The sequence below is a fragment of the Lepidothrix coronata genome, unplaced genomic scaffold (genome assembly GCF_001604755.1).
Source record: "Lepidothrix coronata isolate B3197 unplaced genomic scaffold, Lepidothrix_coronata-1.0 Scaffold144, whole genome shotgun sequence".
NCBI classification, from domain to species: Eukaryota; Metazoa; Chordata; class Aves; order Passeriformes; family Pipridae; genus Lepidothrix; species Lepidothrix coronata.
In genome coordinates, this window is record NW_016690324.1 from 2039042 (window position 1) to 2058163 (window position 19122).

At 40.4% G+C, this 19122-nt stretch overlaps 1 protein-coding gene across 2 annotated transcripts in view; it reads right to left on the bottom strand.

Annotated features, from left to right (window-relative positions):
• Positions 1 to 19122, bottom strand: part of SPOCK1 (sparc/osteonectin, cwcv and kazal-like domains proteoglycan (testican) 1) — a 275034-nt gene that overhangs the window by 83968 nt on the left and 171944 nt on the right. For both annotated transcript variants that reach the window (XM_017827978.1, XM_017827976.1), the window contains one exon: positions 10157 to 10289. In XM_017827978.1, the coding sequence (XP_017683467.1) occupies positions 10157 to 10289 (133 nt within the window). The remainder of the gene's footprint in view (positions 1 to 10156; positions 10290 to 19122) is intronic.

Below are 19122 nucleotides of genomic sequence, written 5' to 3' on the forward strand. Positions count from 1 at the left end.
CTCTGTGAGTTCATGTTCCCTGCATCTTCCCATCCCACTATAATATTCTCAGCATTCTTCTTTCTCCTTCCCAGAGATTCTCCCCTAAGGCCACCAGTCCCAAACCACCTCCTGCACCCTCTGCAATACTCCCAGGACCTCTCCACAACCCAAACTCCCTCCTGCCATTCCCTTTGCCTGGAGGAAGACTTTGAAGCAGAGGACCTGGAGGTATAGGGAGGGGGAAATGGAGAAGAGGACATGAAGAGGCCTTGAAAGGAAAAGACAAAGTCACCTAGAAATGGTCCAATCCTTAAAATACTACCAAAAAGGTGACTTGGATGACTCCATGTTCTGAAGATTTGGAGCACTCTGTCCCACCTCCACCACTTTATATTACCAAAAAATCTCCAAAACAAAACAAAAAGCCACACACAAACACAAAACCCCAAACCTCACACCACTGTTTATCTGCACAGGAAGAACTATCAACATGCAAGTTATCACTGAGCAGGCTCTCAGCTGATTTCCAGCCCAGGGTACAGATATTTTGAGGACCTAAACACATTCCTCTCTGAATTTTGCCTCACATTCAGTGCAAGTTCAGAACACTGATTTTGATGAAAACTCCAGAAGCTCAGACTGACATTACTGTATAAAATGCTTTCACTGGAAAATATGCACATCGTTCCACCTGCAACAACTACCCCAATATCTCCTCAATATTACGTGTGTAATATCAATGTGATTTCTTTCTAACGCCAAATAAACACATTAATATGACAGAATCACTTTGTGACTACTTAAAACCCACTTCAGTTAATGCATCTAAGCTGCACAAATTTTCTCAAATGTGAGCAGTGTGTTCACCTGAGCACTCCATACCACACTGACAACTCACTGAGTAATGGCAACCCCAAGATGTGTTTTCCAGTCCCATTAATACTATAGGGGCACATTTGAGCACGAGGCATAATGTGAAGAAGGTAATAATGGGATTTATGTGTGTAATGGAAGCTGTGTGCATTGCACCTCCCACACACTGTTTAAAAATCATGCCCCACAAAATCATTTAAAATAACTCATATTTTACACGCTATGAACCTCTTATCTAAGAACTACTCCTCTGCCTGCTCTATTATCCAGGGACAAGAGAGTTTACAAAGAACAAGCCTTACAACTTCAGCCCCTTTGAGTTTCTAGTCTTTTCTTTTGAGCACTAAAAATGTAAAGCAGCCTGTATCATTCAAATAATCTCATTTTCCAATCCACCTACATTAACATTGCTGGCTGAAGCCAATTACCAATGCCTTAAGGCTTATAGCCTCAGAAGCATAACGTGACAGGTCAAATTTTATTGTTTGCCCCATCCATCACTACTGACACAGTAATTCAAAGTACACAAGTCACAGTCACACTGCTGCTTCTTTCTCCCTGTGCACCCGCTGTAATTTTAGTGCAGAAGCTTATTAATAAGAACATTGGCTTCTGTCACTCAGTGCTGGCTCCTTCCACACAGGTGAAAAGAAAAAGCCTCAAGTTATGCTTTTATTTTAGCAGCATCTTATGTTCTGTCCCTTGGGGGTTAACGTGCCCAGCAAGTAATTGCTGGTGATGTGTTTCATCAACAAATAATTTCTATAAATCTAATACAGTGCAGTAATGAGAATTAAAAATACTAGAGAACAGAAAAGGAAAAAAATAATTCAGCCACAGAACAACCAACACCAGGAAAAAACAAACTTTTGGATGATCTAGAGAACTGATGTTCTAAACAAGATGTTCATTTACTGTGTAAAACAGGGCTGACAGGCTGCATCTTCCAGCCTAGAGATGTGCACAGAACTTCATTTTTCAAGACACTAATAAGATGCAGTCTCATTTAATTCAGTAAGACTTCAGCACATATATTTAAACACATCCCCTAGAAAAAAAACATTGTTTTTCTGAGTTTTTGGAATACTGAGCACCAGCAGCAGGGCGTGTTACATATTCAGACTTCTAATTATTGGCAGTACTTACCTGGGTGCCTCTCTGAAAACACTGCCTGAAACACTGGAGGAGTTTGTAACTGGGAAGGAGAAAAATCAGTGACATTCTAAACATTATTTTCTCTCTCTGAAAAAAAGCATGTGTGGGCAAATCAGAAAAGCATCAGGACCAAAGGTTCCCTGCACTGAGTTGCACTTTCTCAGCATTAACCCTTGCTGTGTAAAGGAAGTCAGTGTGTTCCTTCCCCCCTTTTAAAGAAACAAAACCCTCACAAAACACCAAAACCAGAACCTATATTAAAATTATTTTAGTGTGCTAGAAATTTGCCATGACAAAATCCCCAAATATTTTTTGTTGATACTTTTTCCAAGGTATTTTAGTCGCGTACGACTCACCCCCCACACACCACCCTCCCACTCCCTTCGTGGGGTATTCTGGTAACAACTGACTTGTAATAATGAGGAGCTTCATTATCATACAGCAGGTCTAATTAGGTTCTAGAGACTCTTGGTGGGTAAACATGAATATATCTAATTTAAGGAAGATACGTTTCAGTGAGCCCAATGACTGTAGAGTTTTTTTGGACTTATTTAGGGTTTCATATCCCATGAAAGTCAAGACAACTACCCCAAAATGCTGCACTTCTGCAGCCCCAAAAGATGAGCACTTTCAGTTGCTTTACAGAGCTCTGAGTATTATCACAGCCATTTGGGAAAATGTAAAGAATTTAAGGGAGTTGGATGCGAGAGAAGCAGAAACTTCACCTCTCCCTGTCACTCAGCAATGGGGCAAATCTGATGGAAACCTGAAGGTTATTTTATTCTGCACAGGTTCTTATACTGCATTCTCCAGCATGGTATTTATACATCACAACTGCAGCCTGAGTACATATTGAGAAGGATTTTTAAGGGAGTTTAGAGCAGTGTTTTCTCTATAGTCAAGTTACCAAAATAATATGAAGAATCAATTGCCACTTGCACCAACCCACCTAATAGAGACATTTCATTGTGATCTCCCCCAGATTCTGTAGGCTTGACTTGGTAATTAAAACAGTCAACTCTGACAAGCCCTAATATGGTAAAATAAGAGATTCAGGAACTAAAGGGAAAATACAGATTTAGAAACTGACACAATATGTTAATCACAAAGAACCCGGTCTGTGCGAGGCCAATTTGTTCTGGACTGAGAAATGCTAGAATATGGCAAAAAAACAAACTAAAAATATCCTTTCCCTGCTAGGCAAGGTTAGAGAACGGAGATAAACATCACCATACCCCAATTAGACCAGCTTGCTTGACTCTAGTTGCTAAAAAACTTGGAGGCCCAAATTGGGATAAATTTGGCTTTCTGTCAGGGCCTTTTTGCTCACTGGCCCCAGCAGAAATCAAAGCAGTAGAAGTTTTAACTAATCTCTCTTAAACGAGTTTATACATGGGAAAAAACAAACCCAGGTTGTGATCCACCTAAATCTGTCCCCAGAACACCTCCAGTGTTTCTCTGTCCTGCTTTTATAGAGGATCTGAGATCACCAACCTCCAGCAGAACCAAAGCAATTCCCTTCTCCTTCCAACAGTGACCAGTGCCTTGGTCAGGGTTTTAAGTAGCCAGTTTCCAACAAAACCAGGATCTTCTTTCTAAGAGGTTTATTAATGGGATGAAATAGCCCCTAGTTATTTGGGGGTTTTCTTTTTCTTTTTTTTTTTAATCTCTGTTGTTGTTTCCCCCTCCCCATCTGTGTTTGCAGAACTCTGTCATTGAAGAGTCTTTCTCCAAAGACTAAGTGGACAGCAACAAGCAGTTGCTGAAAGAACACAATGTCTTGGGCCACAGCAATTTCTCATTAATTCACAGAGTCTCAAACCTGGCAATATGACAAAGCAGCCCTTACTCTGTAAAAATTGCCCAGAGCTCTTCGTTTTCCCCCCCTCTATCTGTTGAGTCACTGCAGAAGCCTCTGTCTTGGCTGTTCTCACAATTCATAGTGTGTCAGGTAAGAATCCTTGCAAACATGTATATATTCATGGGGTTTAGCTGGGAAGCTGTCACACAGGCAGCCACAATGCACAGATGAGTGGTTATGCAGGGCTATTTTTTTTCCCCCCAGTTAGGATATAAAAATCAGTGGAGCATTGTTTGGGATTTTTGAATTTACTATCTGACACCACTGAAAAGGAAAAGCTTCTTCACTTGAACATAAAACTAAATGGGATTTGAAAGGAAGCTCAGAAATTTGCAGAATTGCATGGTTATGTGAGCAGAGTTCAAAAGTTGTGCTGCCCAGCTCCCCCAGAGTTTAACAAAGGTTACCCCTGCCAGGGGAAAGCAGAGATCTTTATCCTGGATTGTTAATTTGTGGCCAAGACACCCCTATGAGGCAGCACTGAAAAGAATATAGGAGGCAGAAGGCCATTTTCTTTGTTTTTTAGCATATTAATTGACCAGAAGAGAAATACCATTTTTCAAGCATATGCAAAAAATGCCCTTTACAATTAACTATCTGAAGACACTGGCATGGATTACAAAGTACACGGGAATATAGATCTGCCTCATTCCCAATTCTCTGCTCATTCCTTGAGACCATGCAGAGAAAAACACCACATAAACAACAGGATGTCTTTAGGATACACAGCACTTGATCAAATAACATTGCTCACCTCATGTTTCAAGCCAAATAAACTGTGCAGCTGTGGTTGCACAGCACAGAGCTCCACGTGTTCCTCCTTCTGAGAGACAAAATTTATTATTTAGGGCTTGATTATGCAATAAACAGCTTCACAGGGCTTTTGGATTATACAACTGGAGTCTCACTGGCCCAGAGCACAGGCTGAGGGAACATCTTCCTTATGGGAATGCAGAAGTGAGATGTGCCCGAGTCCAAAGGGTGATGTACAAAGGCACTCAACATTAGGCAGATTCTAATTCTCCCAGTCCTCTGGAGCTTCCCTGTGGTTATTTGGGAGAATCAAGTCAGCAGTGCTGAAAGTCTGGTGCCAGATGTATTGCTGCAATTAGGAAACCCCCTGCAACACATGGAATCAAATAATGAAATAGGAATGGATGCTGAAAATCTGCTACTGGAATAAGGACATAGTAATGATGACATAAAATAATCTTCTTATAGAAAGCTCCATCAGAACAGTCACATCCCATGGAATCTATCAATTTCCACAAAAAGGTATTTGAATATTCCATTAAAAGCTCTGATCAGCTGGATCAGAAAACTCCAGGAAGTTTAGCAATGGTGCTGTCATGTTGTACACAGACACATTTAATGTAAGACAAGCAACAGCATCCCACTCCCACAACCCTAAATTACACAAGCTTTGTCACCAAGACCTCAAAGTAGCTCTCCCAGTATTTTATTGAGTCCAGATCTTTCCAAACTAAGAATGAGGATAACATGAACTGCCCACCATCACAGCACAGGTCAGTGGAAGAACTGGGTAATGTACCAGATCTACCATATATGGGTTCGAGCCACAACAAACTACGTCAGGCCTAGACTCTGAACTTGAAAGATTCAGGTTCACTGATTTGAAAGAAGAACATGAAGAAAATTAGGAGAGGGAGAGGAAAGAATAATTTATTCTTGTACCTCCCACCAGCAACCCTTAAAATTTGTACAGGGAGCATAAGGATGACTTAAGTTTTCCTCTGCATGGATTTCTTTAACCGTGTCCTACCTTGTCTTACTCTTCCCATCTTTCCTTTCCCCCACCCCTCTCTTAGTTCCTTAATTTTCCCTCACAAAACCAAACCAAAGCTAAAAGTTGATACAGAGTTTAATCCAACTCTTCATCTAACTGGGGACACAACAGGTCTTAAAGCTTGCCAAGCATCTTGGTTTCCACCAGGAAAGGCCAAGTCATCCCTTAGACAAACCACAGAGAGGACGAGCTGGGCAAAAGCACAGCTGAATAACAGCACCCCACAACAGCTGGATTGGGGAAAACCAAACCATGGGGCACTAAATACTCAACACTTGGACATTTTAACAGGTATTTGCTAATTGTGCTTCTGAATACAGACCCCTCCTAAATAAACTTAGCAGCCCTCACATTACACACCTCTAAGTAATGTTGTCTCATTATTTTGGTCACTGTTTTTTTTTTTCCTCATGTTTCAAGATTGGTAGAAAAGTTTCTTTTTTGCACATCCCTTAATATCAAATGTGTTACCTAATGTTATGACAACAGGAGGTGATTTTTCCATTTTCAAACAAAAAGAGACATGATCATGGACTTAATTAGTGCACAATGATTTAATGAAACTTTGCAGAACAACAATGTACCTAATTAGAAACATAACAATTATACCAATGTACCTTTCCATCTTTGAAGGGACCATTAGTCATTGAGGTGGTATGTTTTGTAATTTAAGATCATCTTAATTTTCATTTTCTGACTAGTTGAGTGCAGTCCTTGTCATGTTCAGGTAATTGCTTTATTAACAAGCTTAATTAAACATTCTGTAAAACTGACAGCTACGAAGTTATTCTTCTTAATGTGTTGCTCACAAAAACATTAACTAATTACATCAAGCTCTTTACAGGGCTTACGTACCTCATAAGCTTAATTCATTAGTACTTTAAAGAGCTTTGAAAACTCTGACTGTAATAACCTATGGAAGTGCTTTGTATTGTCACAGTATTAAACAGAGCTGTTATACCCAGGAAATGGCAATTTCTTTGTACAAAGTTATTATGGGAGAGACAGTCTGCATTTTAAAACACCTGCGTTTCAAGCAGTAATTAGAGACTCAATGAAATTTTTGATAAACCTAAAGCCCACAGAGTTCAGAATTCACAGGAAAGGATGACAGAGTTTATAAAGTTTTTAGAAATACAACAAAACCATGAAGTCCAAAAAACAGCTCATATTTCAGTAGCTGGAAACAGGGTACAAGGACTGAGTAGGCCACGTCTGTGTTTGAATTTTGGCATTCACAAGCACTGAATTATTGGTGTAACTAGAGAATCCCATTGCTTGGAAGAATAAATTTGTCTCTGGAAAACAAGACAAGAACAAAAAAACCCCACTATACACGACAGCCACACATTTTCATCCCTTCCCACTTCAGCACTTGTGTGTAGCAAATGAAATTATCCAGATCAACAGTGAAGGCAAGTTTTGAAGATTTCAGAAAAAGAACCAGAAAGGTTAAATGCCAGAAGAGTAGTGAGATTTTTTCAATCAGTCCAACTCCCACACAGGGAGCTAAATCAACTTAAGAGCCATGAAAGTACCTTGTGTCTCCTATTGGGATATTTAGGTGACACTTGAATCCATTGCAGCACAGTATCTGGGCATGGATTTCTCAGTGTTCAACATTTCCTCATTTAGCTATATGTTGGGAATCAACACCATTGAATATTTTCCAACAGGAGATGAGGGAGATTCCTTTGACTAGCCCTCAACAAATTAGTCAAGGAGCTGAAGGCTTCAATGTCTTTGGTGAGACTGACTTAAATATCCTGAGCCTTTATCTACATCAACCAGGAAGCTTAAAAGGTAAACTAAACCACTATGTTTATTATTTCATTTCCCCCTAGGACCTTTGTATTATTGAGTGCTCTGGTTTGGATAACTTTCCCCAATTTTATCAAGAAATTCCTGCCTCTAGAATGACTTCTAGTTCTGAAGACATCTACAATGTCTTCAGAAAAACAGCCAGAATTATTCTGGGATCAAGTGGCTAAATGAGAGCCTGTGATGTGTATATTTGGGATGTGTGCATTTCCTTAATGTGAATTACTGTACATTTATTGACACCCAAGTTTCACCTGCCCTTGATCAGCCAGTCACACTTCCCTTGTGTTCTTTCCTTTTCATCTGTTTTTTCCCCCCTCTGGTAAACAGTTCAAAGCACAGAAAGAGCAATCCCTGGTCCAAACATCACTGCTGATGTTGAATGGCACCCCAGGTCATTAGTGAAGCACTTTGATGCTGCTCTGCCAGGCCAGGAACCCCCAGCCCAAGCCCCCGCTGTGCTCGTGGCAGAGGCTGAACCCACGCTGAGCCAGGAGGGCTCAGCCCCTGCCGTGCCTGTGTGTGCTGGGACGTGACCAGGAGGCCAATATACAGTTTCTGAAGGGTTTTTTTTCCCCCCTAAAACACAGTGGCTGCTCTCCATTTTTTGTTTACAACCTTAGCAAGGCTCTGTTCGTGTGCCCAGGATATCACTGCACGTTCACAGAGCAGTGGATGCAGAGCCAGGTGCCAACGTGTACAGGTATAAAGCAGTGCCCACACTCCTGTGTCCACCTTTCTGCATTTTCACAGTCAGCACTGCAGGGCCAGGAATAATACCTGAGAACAGCACTGGCATGGGAAAGAAAATTACCAAAGAAAGCTTTGATTTCAGTCACTTAAAGTCAAGAAAGAGAGATTGCATTATCTGCTGAAAACTAACACTGAGCTTGAAGGAAGCAGTATATTCTGTTTTTAAAGGATACCAGAAACCCATGATCACTCCTGACCATAAAACATCTGTTAGAACACTAACATTTACTATTTCATTTTAATGCTCTGCCTAAAGCATTTTCATCTCATTTACCAAAATTTGTCTTCTGAAAAAAGCCAAAAACCAAAAAACCTAAATTTTGCTAGGACAAGAACAACTGATAGTTAAACATACAATAAATTCAGATGAGACAAATTTGCTTCAGAATAAATATTTTAAAATCTCATTTTAAAAAAAAACCAAACAAACAGATCAGCTGCTGGGGGGTGTATCTTTGACAGTCAAACATGTCAGCAATGGGAATTGTTTCATGTCTTCATGAGAGCTGTCAGGCTTACAGTCACAATAGTTTGGCAAATTTGTAACATTGGCAGAACTTCTGATGAAAACCATTTGGATTTCATGGGAGAAGTAAGAGCAAGCCAAAAAAACCACTCAGAGCTGAGATGCAGGTAAAATGCACAGAAATGAGTTAATAGGGTGACAGAATATGCAATGAAATCTATTTACTGCAGAATATCTTACATACTCTCAAGAGCTCACACAGATAAAGCTGTTTTCAAAATGAGCCCAATTTTAATCCTAAAAACAGATGTTAAATTACTGCAATACAAACTCCTGGAGAGTATTAAAGAGTAACTTGTTTAACAGGCAATGTGTAGCCATTTTTGTGCAGTTTGTGGGGGCACAGATGACAGTTTTCTGATTTGCTCCTTTGGCCACACAAATCCTTCAGCCAGAACAGGAGAGAGGCTTAAAAGGTTGAGCCATGGCAGCATTTCAATATTTGTGGTGTTTAATGGTGAAGGATTCAAGCTGCCCAGCTGGGAAGATAACAGAGCTACATCATCCCTGTTACATCACAGCAGGGAATTTCCCCCCCCAGTTGCTTTATTTTCCTGGATTTTTTCCTTTTTGTTTTTTTTGGGTGAAGGCTGTTTTTTGGATTTTGAAGGATAGTTTTACTGACTGTCAAACCTTCCCTTGCATGCACAAAGATAAGAGAACCTTAAGGGTATTCCCTAAACACACCTTCCAGTGCCTGAAGTGCTGTTTGTGGAAGATGTACCTGAGACAAGGAAGGCTTTATTTGCTAATGGGAGATCTGGAATGCTGAATGGCTGTGAAGCCAGTTTCTTTTATTGACTCAAGCCCTAAGGTGATCATATTTTTCAGTATAACAATGAGCCAATTTATCCCCACTGGGTTATGGGAATTTTTTTATGGTACCATATATGCTGCATCTGGCACACAAGCCTATAAAACCATGGGCTAAACGAATTGTTAACCATGTAGTTTGGAAAAAAAATAATTTAAAAAATAAATCTATTGCTGAAGAATGATACTGCTAAGTTATTCTACCACTTGGAGATCAAATCTTAAGAACAAGAACTATCCCAAAATCCTCTTATCTGAAGAAGTCCGTCTGATCAAATGATTTTTTTTTCTCTGTTGCATCATCAACATTAAGAGTTCTACTTCATTAGGAGAACGAGCTGTTTAGAGAAACATGAATCATGAAAGTCATGAGAGCCTGATTTGTCACTCTGATTTGCTGCTTGTCAAATATGGAAAAAAACCTACATTTATCAGCACTTTTTACACACAAAAAGCTTTCCTAAACTAAAGAGGACTGTAATTTAACACTGCCTGTTAGGGAAAGATGTTCCATCTTCCTACCACAGCCTGGATGAGCACAACTGACAGGGATCTCAGAACTCACCTTGGTAGTGTAGGTGTGTCCATCAGATCCACAGACAGGGCTGGAATGTGTCATGGGACAGGGCTTGCATTTTACTATGTTGGCTGGTCCAGTCCAGTGCTTCTGGGCCAAGTTGCCTTTCTTTTGTCGAAGGCTGTAAAAGAAGACACACCACACTTCTTGAACACGTTTGTCCAAAACAGAAGAATGAGAGTTTCTCTCAATAAGGCAAAGCTGAATTTGCAATACAGTATTAATTTAGAATCATTTTGATTGGAAAAGACCTTTAAGATCATCGAGGCCAACCATTAACCCAGCGCTGCCAAGTCCACTAAACTACAATTTAAAGCAAGTAAATTAAATACAGCTCCTAACAATGCTTCTGTAATATGGCACATTACAGCAGGCAATCTAAGAAGCCATAAATTGGTAGGCAGCCCTAGATTTACAGTACTTGGCAGTTTCATTTTGATTTATAACTACAAATGATTTCACTCCAGAATACAGCATTTTGCTGAACTACACAGTGTCTCTTGTCACACGGGCAAATAATGTTACATCAGGCTGTATTTAGGGATGTTTTCACCAGGCTCCTCAGAGTTGCCAAATTACTGGGGAGGCAGCAACAATTTTAAAACAAAATCCTTTAAAAAACATTGTAATATATATAATGCTTATAAAAATGTATAAAATCACCAAACCCCTCTGTGCATGTGCAGGACTCCCCTCCACACACCAGTTGCTGAACGATCAGCCAAGATTCCCGGCTCAACCACGGTCCCTCCAGGAATGCTACAAAGCAACAGAGCATCTCCAAACCCATCAGTGTTCATCCTATGGGAGTGACTGCAGTTGTCCTCAAGTTATGGAATACTCACTTATTGCACTAAGAATGCCCATGGAAAAGACATCTGCTCCAAACCCTCCCTGCCAAACACGCCCATTGATCCCGACTAACGGCTCATTTTCCTGTCCTAAGAACTACCCGACTGGTACAACATTAAGTGATTATCACCAGCCTAATGCTGCAAGTTAGCTTAAAAGTTTGCTTTAGAAACCACAAGTCAGTGCTACAATGCAGAATCATTTTGGTCATGTGTGCTTGCCTTTCACTTGAAAGCATTTACAAGGGAAGGCAAAGCAAGGCATTGCAGCAGCTTTGCTGGAGACTGGTAAGAAAAATAACTGCCATCTGTTCTGCTACCACAGGAAAAAAAAAGATATAACAGTTCAGCTAGAAACACATTTCAATGTGCTGCTGAATGACTTTATCACAGTTTTAGAAAAATATATACAGATATTTTTTTAAAGCAATTTCACTACAGCTTGCAATTTGCTACACAATACCAACTCTGATGTAATGACACATTCAGCTGCTAAATAACAAAAATTCTATTCTTTCATCTCAGTTCTAGTTTTCTTCAAGTCCAACCTTTGTCAGAGCTGAATACTACTATTAAGAAGATTGTGCCCACAGAAGGAATCCAATCATGATATAATAAAACTATGAAAATAGAAGCCAAGTATTTAAGACTAAATTCTCTTGTTATTTTGAAGAAGTCTTCTTAATGCAGAGAGCAGCACTCCCTCTTTCAGACACATTCTGCCTCGCAGAGGTACCATCAGATGTTAAATGCTGTGGGTGGGGGGTTGCTTGGCTCTGAACCCCCAAATCCAGCTGTGGATATGATCTCTGAGGCTGTACAAAATTTCAGTTATCCACAATAACTGACTTCTCCACAGCCCCCAACAATGCTTGGGTATCAAAATGTAATGACTGTCTTATTTTCTTGAGCTCTTTCAACTCCTGACGTGTCTTTTGGGTTTTTTTCAGCCTGACATGAAAATTTCCTCATTGACTTTACTTACAACCCTGCATTTCTGCAAATGCACAAACTCAGAGTCGAAAATATGTTTGAATGTCCTACTGAAGATAGTGATAAGCAGAGTCTGGAGATAAAGGTGAAGGGAGCTGTGCTGTCCTCTGGACACTGCAGAAGGAGAGGTCACAGCACAAAGCAGACTTTTTACCTTTCCCTTGACTTTAATTTCCATAATCTCAAAAGACAGATCCTTGTGTATATGTAAAATTGTTAAGAACACCTTAGGATTAGCTAGAGAAAAATCAGTGAAGAAATACTAGACCTGAGGTGTGTGATTTAGTGTCATCAAAGCCATCAGCCACGAATTGTGCAGGGTGGGGATGAGCCACTGAGCTAACAAGCACCTCAGCCAAATTAGATGTACACTGCAGTTCTGAGCTACACTGATGCCTCACAAATCACAGGATCTGAGTGACAAGTATAAAATACCCTGCACAGCATCTGTGGACCAAACTACATCAGGCATTTTACATTACAAGGTTAAAAGAAAAGTCCACTGAGGACAGAGCTGCACAGCCTTACACCTCCCTGCTCTTCATTCAACATTCACATTGCAAAGCCAGTTCCTATTGGAAAATTCTTCTGGAGCTTATGATGTTTTTTACTCTCCTATCATCACTAAAAGAAAAAAAAAAAGGTAATTAAATGTGCTTGTTTCAAGCCATTCCAGCAGCTCATTGAGCCCTTTCTATCACTTTACTGAGTCTAAAGAACATGCACAGCCTCAGGCCCAAGCTCAGTTCTCACTGCAGCTGCCTCCAAGACAACAAACAAACCAGATGTGTCCCCTTAGCTGGGGACTAGAACAGTTTCACCTGAACATATTTGCAGTTTTGCCTGCAGACAATGAAGGAAACATTATTCTCTTCCTACCCCCCCAACCTTCATCTTCAGGATCTTCTTTTGATAGTAAGAGGAAACTTATTCTCTCAAAGAGAGTGAGAGTTAATAACAAGAAGAAGCCAGGGTGGAATAGACGTCAAGGCATTTCATTAATTTAAAGCAACACCTTAACAATTTCAGTAGTACTTCATATAATGTGTGTAATGGAGGGAATGCTGCAAGAAACCTGCAGCATCCTCACTCCTACAGGTGCATGGAATTGGTAGCACAGCAGCCATTTTGGCTGCAAGAAACAGTCTGGCTTTTAAAAATTAATATATTCTTTACAAGACACATTTTTGTCAGAAACAATAGTGCAAAGTGTCACTCTATTTGAAGCAAGTCAAAAGCAATTTCTGTCAGCTTGGCCAAGTGAGCAACAGCTGAAGGTTTGAACTGGATACCCAGATTCCACACCCCCACCCAAAACTACAGGAAAGCACCTATTTTGTAAAAAGAACGTCTATTTTTGGAAAACAAACATGTATTTCTCTGGAGTGGTATTTTGAGAGGCTGGATAAGACTTTTGGAAGCTTTTCAATCCTATAACTCCTAACAACACATCAAACATCCAAACAAACAAATTAAAACCTAGACGAGAGCATTGGCTGCCATAAGCAGCCAGCCAGCAAATCCCTTCTCAGTGGAAGTGCACATTCACACACTCTGGGAACACGCTCTGCTATGCTAATCATGTTGGTTTAGAATAAATATGTCAGGAGCAAGCCAGGCCAAAGCAAATTACCCCTTTTTTTCTGTTCTTTTTTTCTTTTTTCTTTTTTTTTTCCCCCCCCTGACAACCAACTTTAATCCTGCTTCAATTCCCAGAGTTGAAAGGATCCATTACTATTTTCAATATTCCAGACACAAATGTTTTGGTCAAGCATTAAGACTTGTAGGCAAACCCTGCCTGCTTTTGCTTTTCAGGCTGGTGAACTGATGCACCGAAAGGCAGAAGTTTTAAGGAGTTTTTAAGTCTTACAGAATTGAGCCTCTTAACCTTTGAGCACGTAAAGAAGTTTTAGTGATTTAAAACACACTTCACACAGGGAGAATGTACAGTGACTCAGCCTCATTACTCATTACACAGACACATCACTTACCACATACTGTGAGGATAGAGGGAGATGACATCTGTTTGGCTGGCACAGGAGCAGGGATGATGCTCCAGGGTCTCCAGATGCTGCCAGCCAGAGGCCAGGACTGTACATGGAATTTCTGACCAGAGTTCCAAAGCCACAGACACCCACAGCACAACCCAGGGCTGCCAAGCACAAGGCTTTGTGCAAAAAGGGGGCTCAGAAGCTCCAGAAAACTTGGCTCCACCCAAGATTTTACGGCTTCCAGGTGTGCCCTGGGCAGCCAAAAAATCAGCCCCAAGTGGGTACAGCTGTGAGTGCCAGGCATGGGAATCACCCAGCCTGGCTGGGAGCGTCAGTTCTGGGCACTGAGACAACCTGCTGGGGAGTTTGAACCGGGCCTTTGAGGCAGCAAAAGTTTATCAACCCGATGCCTCAAACAAAACATCTCTCACTGAGTCATATAAAAAAAAACAACAAACCACAAACCCCAAACCAAAACCCCAAGGCCTTAATTCCCGACCCACCCTTTGACTGGATGGCATGGGCTGAGCTGTTCAGGGAATCTCTGTGTTAGTTCTTATAACAATTATCTCAGGGACAGCACAGAAGAGCAGATGTGGAAATAACCTCTGGCAAAGCCAGAGGCCAAAATAAAGTTATTTGCACCAAAAAAACGATGTTTGTTTCTTGACATTTACAATTTGATTAATTTACGTTTAATTTTAAATTTTACACGTCCCAGAATTATGAATAATTTCATTTTTATTTGTCTTACAATACTCTTGGAAAAATGGACATTTTATAATATTTTAAAGCAGTATTTTTGAAAGGGAATAACTCATCTTTTTTGGGTGAAACTTGAAGTTTATTTCTGAGAACACAGCCCATCAGAAAAGTTGTATTATATTTCTCTATAAGATAACGACTAAAACTCAGAAAAACAATTGAGAAATTATAATTTAAAAAGGCAAATTACATCAACTTTTTCCTCTCAGTTAATATTTGCCTTATCTCTGCCAGCTAGAAACAACCAAAATATCAACAGCTTTTACAAGCAAGACTAAGTCTGTGCTTTTATGTGGTTATATTTGATCATCCTAGTGCAAATTCAATTGAAGCTGTAAATGAACTTTAGTAAAGACACAAAATGCACTAGGACTCATTCATTTCAAAGAAAATTTACAGCTTTAAGAATATGTTACTCTGCTTCAAGACCAGTTATTCCCAAATGCACATACAATAAATTGTCAGATTAAGCCTCGATGGGTTTAGTGCAATCACAAATCAGGTTTCTTTGAATACAAGTTGGTAGGCTGTTGCTTTGAAAGTCCTGCCAAAGTTTTGGGAGGAAGGAGACAGTAAGTAGAAGTTCCTCCTTAGGCTTTAGAACTTATTCAGCAATTTTATTGGACAAGAAAACCCAAAGGAGGTTTTGTTAGGTGAGTTTTCAAAGGTCTGGTGCAAATAACAGCAGAAAGTTTCTCAGAACCCCCAGTAAATAAGTTACACGATTTTACTGACAGAAAGTATCAGGTAAACAACGAGTGAGATTGGTACTGTCTCTTCTTGTTCTTTAACTCACTGGTTCAGTGATGCTACACAAACCTAGAATTCTGTTCAATTCATGTTGCAAATTACTTGCAGCGCTCCCCTGCTGGTTTCTCTGTGCCTAAAATCATACAATTACTTGCTTCAGGTCCTATCTGAACAGTGTTGAGCTGGTCAGGAATTTTTGGATAAAATAGACCTTCGAAACAAAAGACTGACTTGATGAAACCAAATTATTTTATGGAGATAAACTGGTGTTGCTAAACTTTTACACTAAGAATGGTGGTGTGCTAGTTTATGTCGGGCTGCAAGTGGTCTTGAGGACCCAAGGTTGGGGTTTGGCACATTCCTTGACACATAAAGTGCTACAGAGACAGAAACTCTTGATCTTATTTCCTCTGCTTTCAACACAGAAGCCTGAAAGCCCTCAGAGCTCTGGTCCTCGCTGGGCTGGTTGCATGAAAGACCATCTCTTCCCAGAGGTCTCTTGCAGAGATCACTGCCATGAAGCAAAAGCCATCTCACCATCCCCAGGGTTGGCAGGTCCCTGGAAGGCAGGTTTGAGTCAGGCACCCATGAGTGGGCCCACCTACTGCAAAGGCTCTTCAGGTAAACTTGTCTTCAGGTGTCTGTTGTGTACATTAGTTTTCAATTACAGCCCACATGGAGACATTCCTCAGGATTGGGATTACCTTCATCCATCTTTCTCTCTTTCCAGAGCTTACATCAACCCAAAATTCCTGAGTCACGTACGACTATTTCAAGCCTTATTAAACAAAATTGAAAACTCCAGTGCACCAGAGTATTTGTGCTTCCTGAGAAGCTGGAAGGATCTCTGACAGAGCAAACTTCCTGAAGCTGGAACAATTCACTGTGGGAATTGTACTGCCTGTACCTTCTCCATGCCTTATGAACAGGTTGTTCTTGTCTCTCTGGAGGAAGTTTATCACACTGAAGATAAAACCCAGCAGTACCTGCCTGTTTCTATCTTTCCTTTGCATAAGTTGTTTCTCTTGTTCTTAAGGAAAAGAATGACAAAGCTGAAACATGTCAGTAGAAATGGCAATGCTCTTTTCTCTCCTCATATCATTTTGTTATTCTGTTTATTAGAATTAAGAGCTTGGCCTTGTTTCTACAACCTTTCATATTTTTCAGAAGAGTTGGATATACCTTGAGCCTCTGGCAGTCAAGCTATGTGAGGAAAACAGTCTACACTTGTTACCTTGAAAAAAAAAAAGGTACTATGCTATTGAATCAGATACAGACTCCTTATTTAATACAAACACTGTAAAATGAGAACAGACATATGATTACAGCAATTTCTCTACCTGGATTTTACATCTTCACATACAAAGAATAATAACATGCAGAGCTGCCTTGCATTGCAGCATCACCTCACTGCACTTACATCCTGCCACTTCCTTTGATTTCAACATTCAAAGAAATAATTTCAACTATCTGATTGTACTGAGGTTATTGATTACTTCCTCTTGCTGCCTTCATATCTGTTTCCCAACAGATCTGGCTTAAAAGAGCTATAAAAAATAAAAGGGCCAGTCCTCACTGTACCTTGGGATATTTGCAAAGGTTCTTAATGGGGCTTGACAGTGACTGGGGACCCTTCAGGCAGAATGAAGCTCCTTCAAGACTTTCTTACTTGAATACTCCATTTGCTGTTCTTTCAAACAATGACACCAATGAGATTATATTGGGAATTAAATCTGTCCGTTGTGGAGAGCACCAGCAGCCACAGGAGTGTTCCCAGAAGGCAGGTTGTACTCAGAGGATAAGAGTTGGAGATGACAAATTTAGGGAAGAGTTAAAGGAAAAATCTCAACTGTTGAGGTGAAAGTGTATCAGGTGTCATTCCAGTGAAATGAAAACCAGGTACTTCCAAGGAAAGAGGAAGAGTCAAGCCTTTATTTGTTACCAACAGTAAGAAGGCAATATAAAATAAGCATGGGGGATACAACACACCAGAAGGAATTTCTCAGTTAGATATAGGGAAGGCTGAAAGTTTTGGTATAGCAGCATGTTTTACAAGAAAAACCCTGACCCATCCTGCAGGGAAAATGCCCTGAAGATTCTTGCATGGATCTCACTAGGCCCAGCCAGAAACCAGCTCTTGAAAGAGAATAAGGAGTCTTGGGGCTCAGGATGCTCAGGGTTGTTGGTTCTGCAAGGTAAAAGACTCTTTTATTTTTTATTTTCTTGTGCGTTTTAAAGGAACAGAGGACCTGGAAAAGCTGACAGACCTCCTGAGGACTTAGAAGGCCAGAAGTGCTGAGATGATTTCTGAGATCCAGCAACACCGAGTCAGAGAACCCCTGACTGCAACTACTTGAGCAAGGCTACTCAGCAAACAGCAAGGTCTGTGTCTAAACAGATATAAATGTCATTATAAATACTCTTAAACTGCCAAGACAACTCCTTCTGCACAGTATCAAGGCCTCTCAGTACAATTATCTTCCTGAGATGTTATTCCTGGCTTTAGTTATTCCTGGACTAAAAATGCTAAGATTGTTTATTAAGGCTACTAGAGAAGCACATGGATTTCTGCCTTTGAGCACTTCAACACATAAAAATGGGGTTTGAAAGTTCCCCTCACAGTCTTAGCTAACAGATTATGGTGCTTACAGGCAATTTATTCTTTAATTTAATTTCTAGATGATTTTTAACTTTCAGACCTAATGCATATGCTCAACAGCTGCACAGCTGTGTGTAAACAGGCAAGGTGCACAAAGGAAAAGAGCCAAACCAAAAAAATCCATACGAACATAAAATCCCAGTGTTCTTAAAAGTAATTGTGCTCTCCTGAATAAATAACACAGCTTCTAAACTCTGCCTGTTCTCATGAATTTTCATAAGAGAATTATTTTCCTTTTCATCATTATTTTTCTACTAACATAAAAAGGAATCTCAGACACTAAACTACGTAAAAATAAAATGAAGCGCCTTGAATTTCAAAGGAGGAGGGGAGATAGCAGGAAGTTCATAATTAAAGCTGAAATCTTCCTCCCCACTCCTTGGTTTGTAGGAGTCTTCAGCAGCCACTTCTGAGCCCTGGATTTCTCATGCTGAGATGCAGAAACTTGGCACTGAGCACTTAAAGGTGAGCTGTGCAGCAAATGTAATACTTTTTTTGGCCACTAGCCTTTCTTCCTTTCTCTGACAGCCCATGTTTTTTTTCCCTGTTCCCAAAAAAGAATACATTCTAACAGGATAAAGGTACCTTTGCTCTGCCCAGGATCCATTTATTTTGATATTAAAATAATGTATTGACCAGGTCTTGCCTCCTCCTGCTGGCAGAGCTTGCCAAGGTCTCCAAGGAAGCTGAATTGCTGATGGTGTGTGAGATTAATCTGAGCTGTCAGGTTTGTTTGGGGAGGAAAGCTGATCCTCCCTCACTATGCCCTGTTCCATGCAATTAGACAGCTTCAAAATTGTTTTCACTGCATGTGGCAGAGCAGTCTTGTCCCACCACTTCCCTGCTCCAGCTCATATTTCTAGTTCCAGGCTTGAACCCTGGGTGGCCTCAGCTGTGCAGACACAAAGGTGCAGGTGACTTAGTGAGGCTACAGATCGAGGCAGA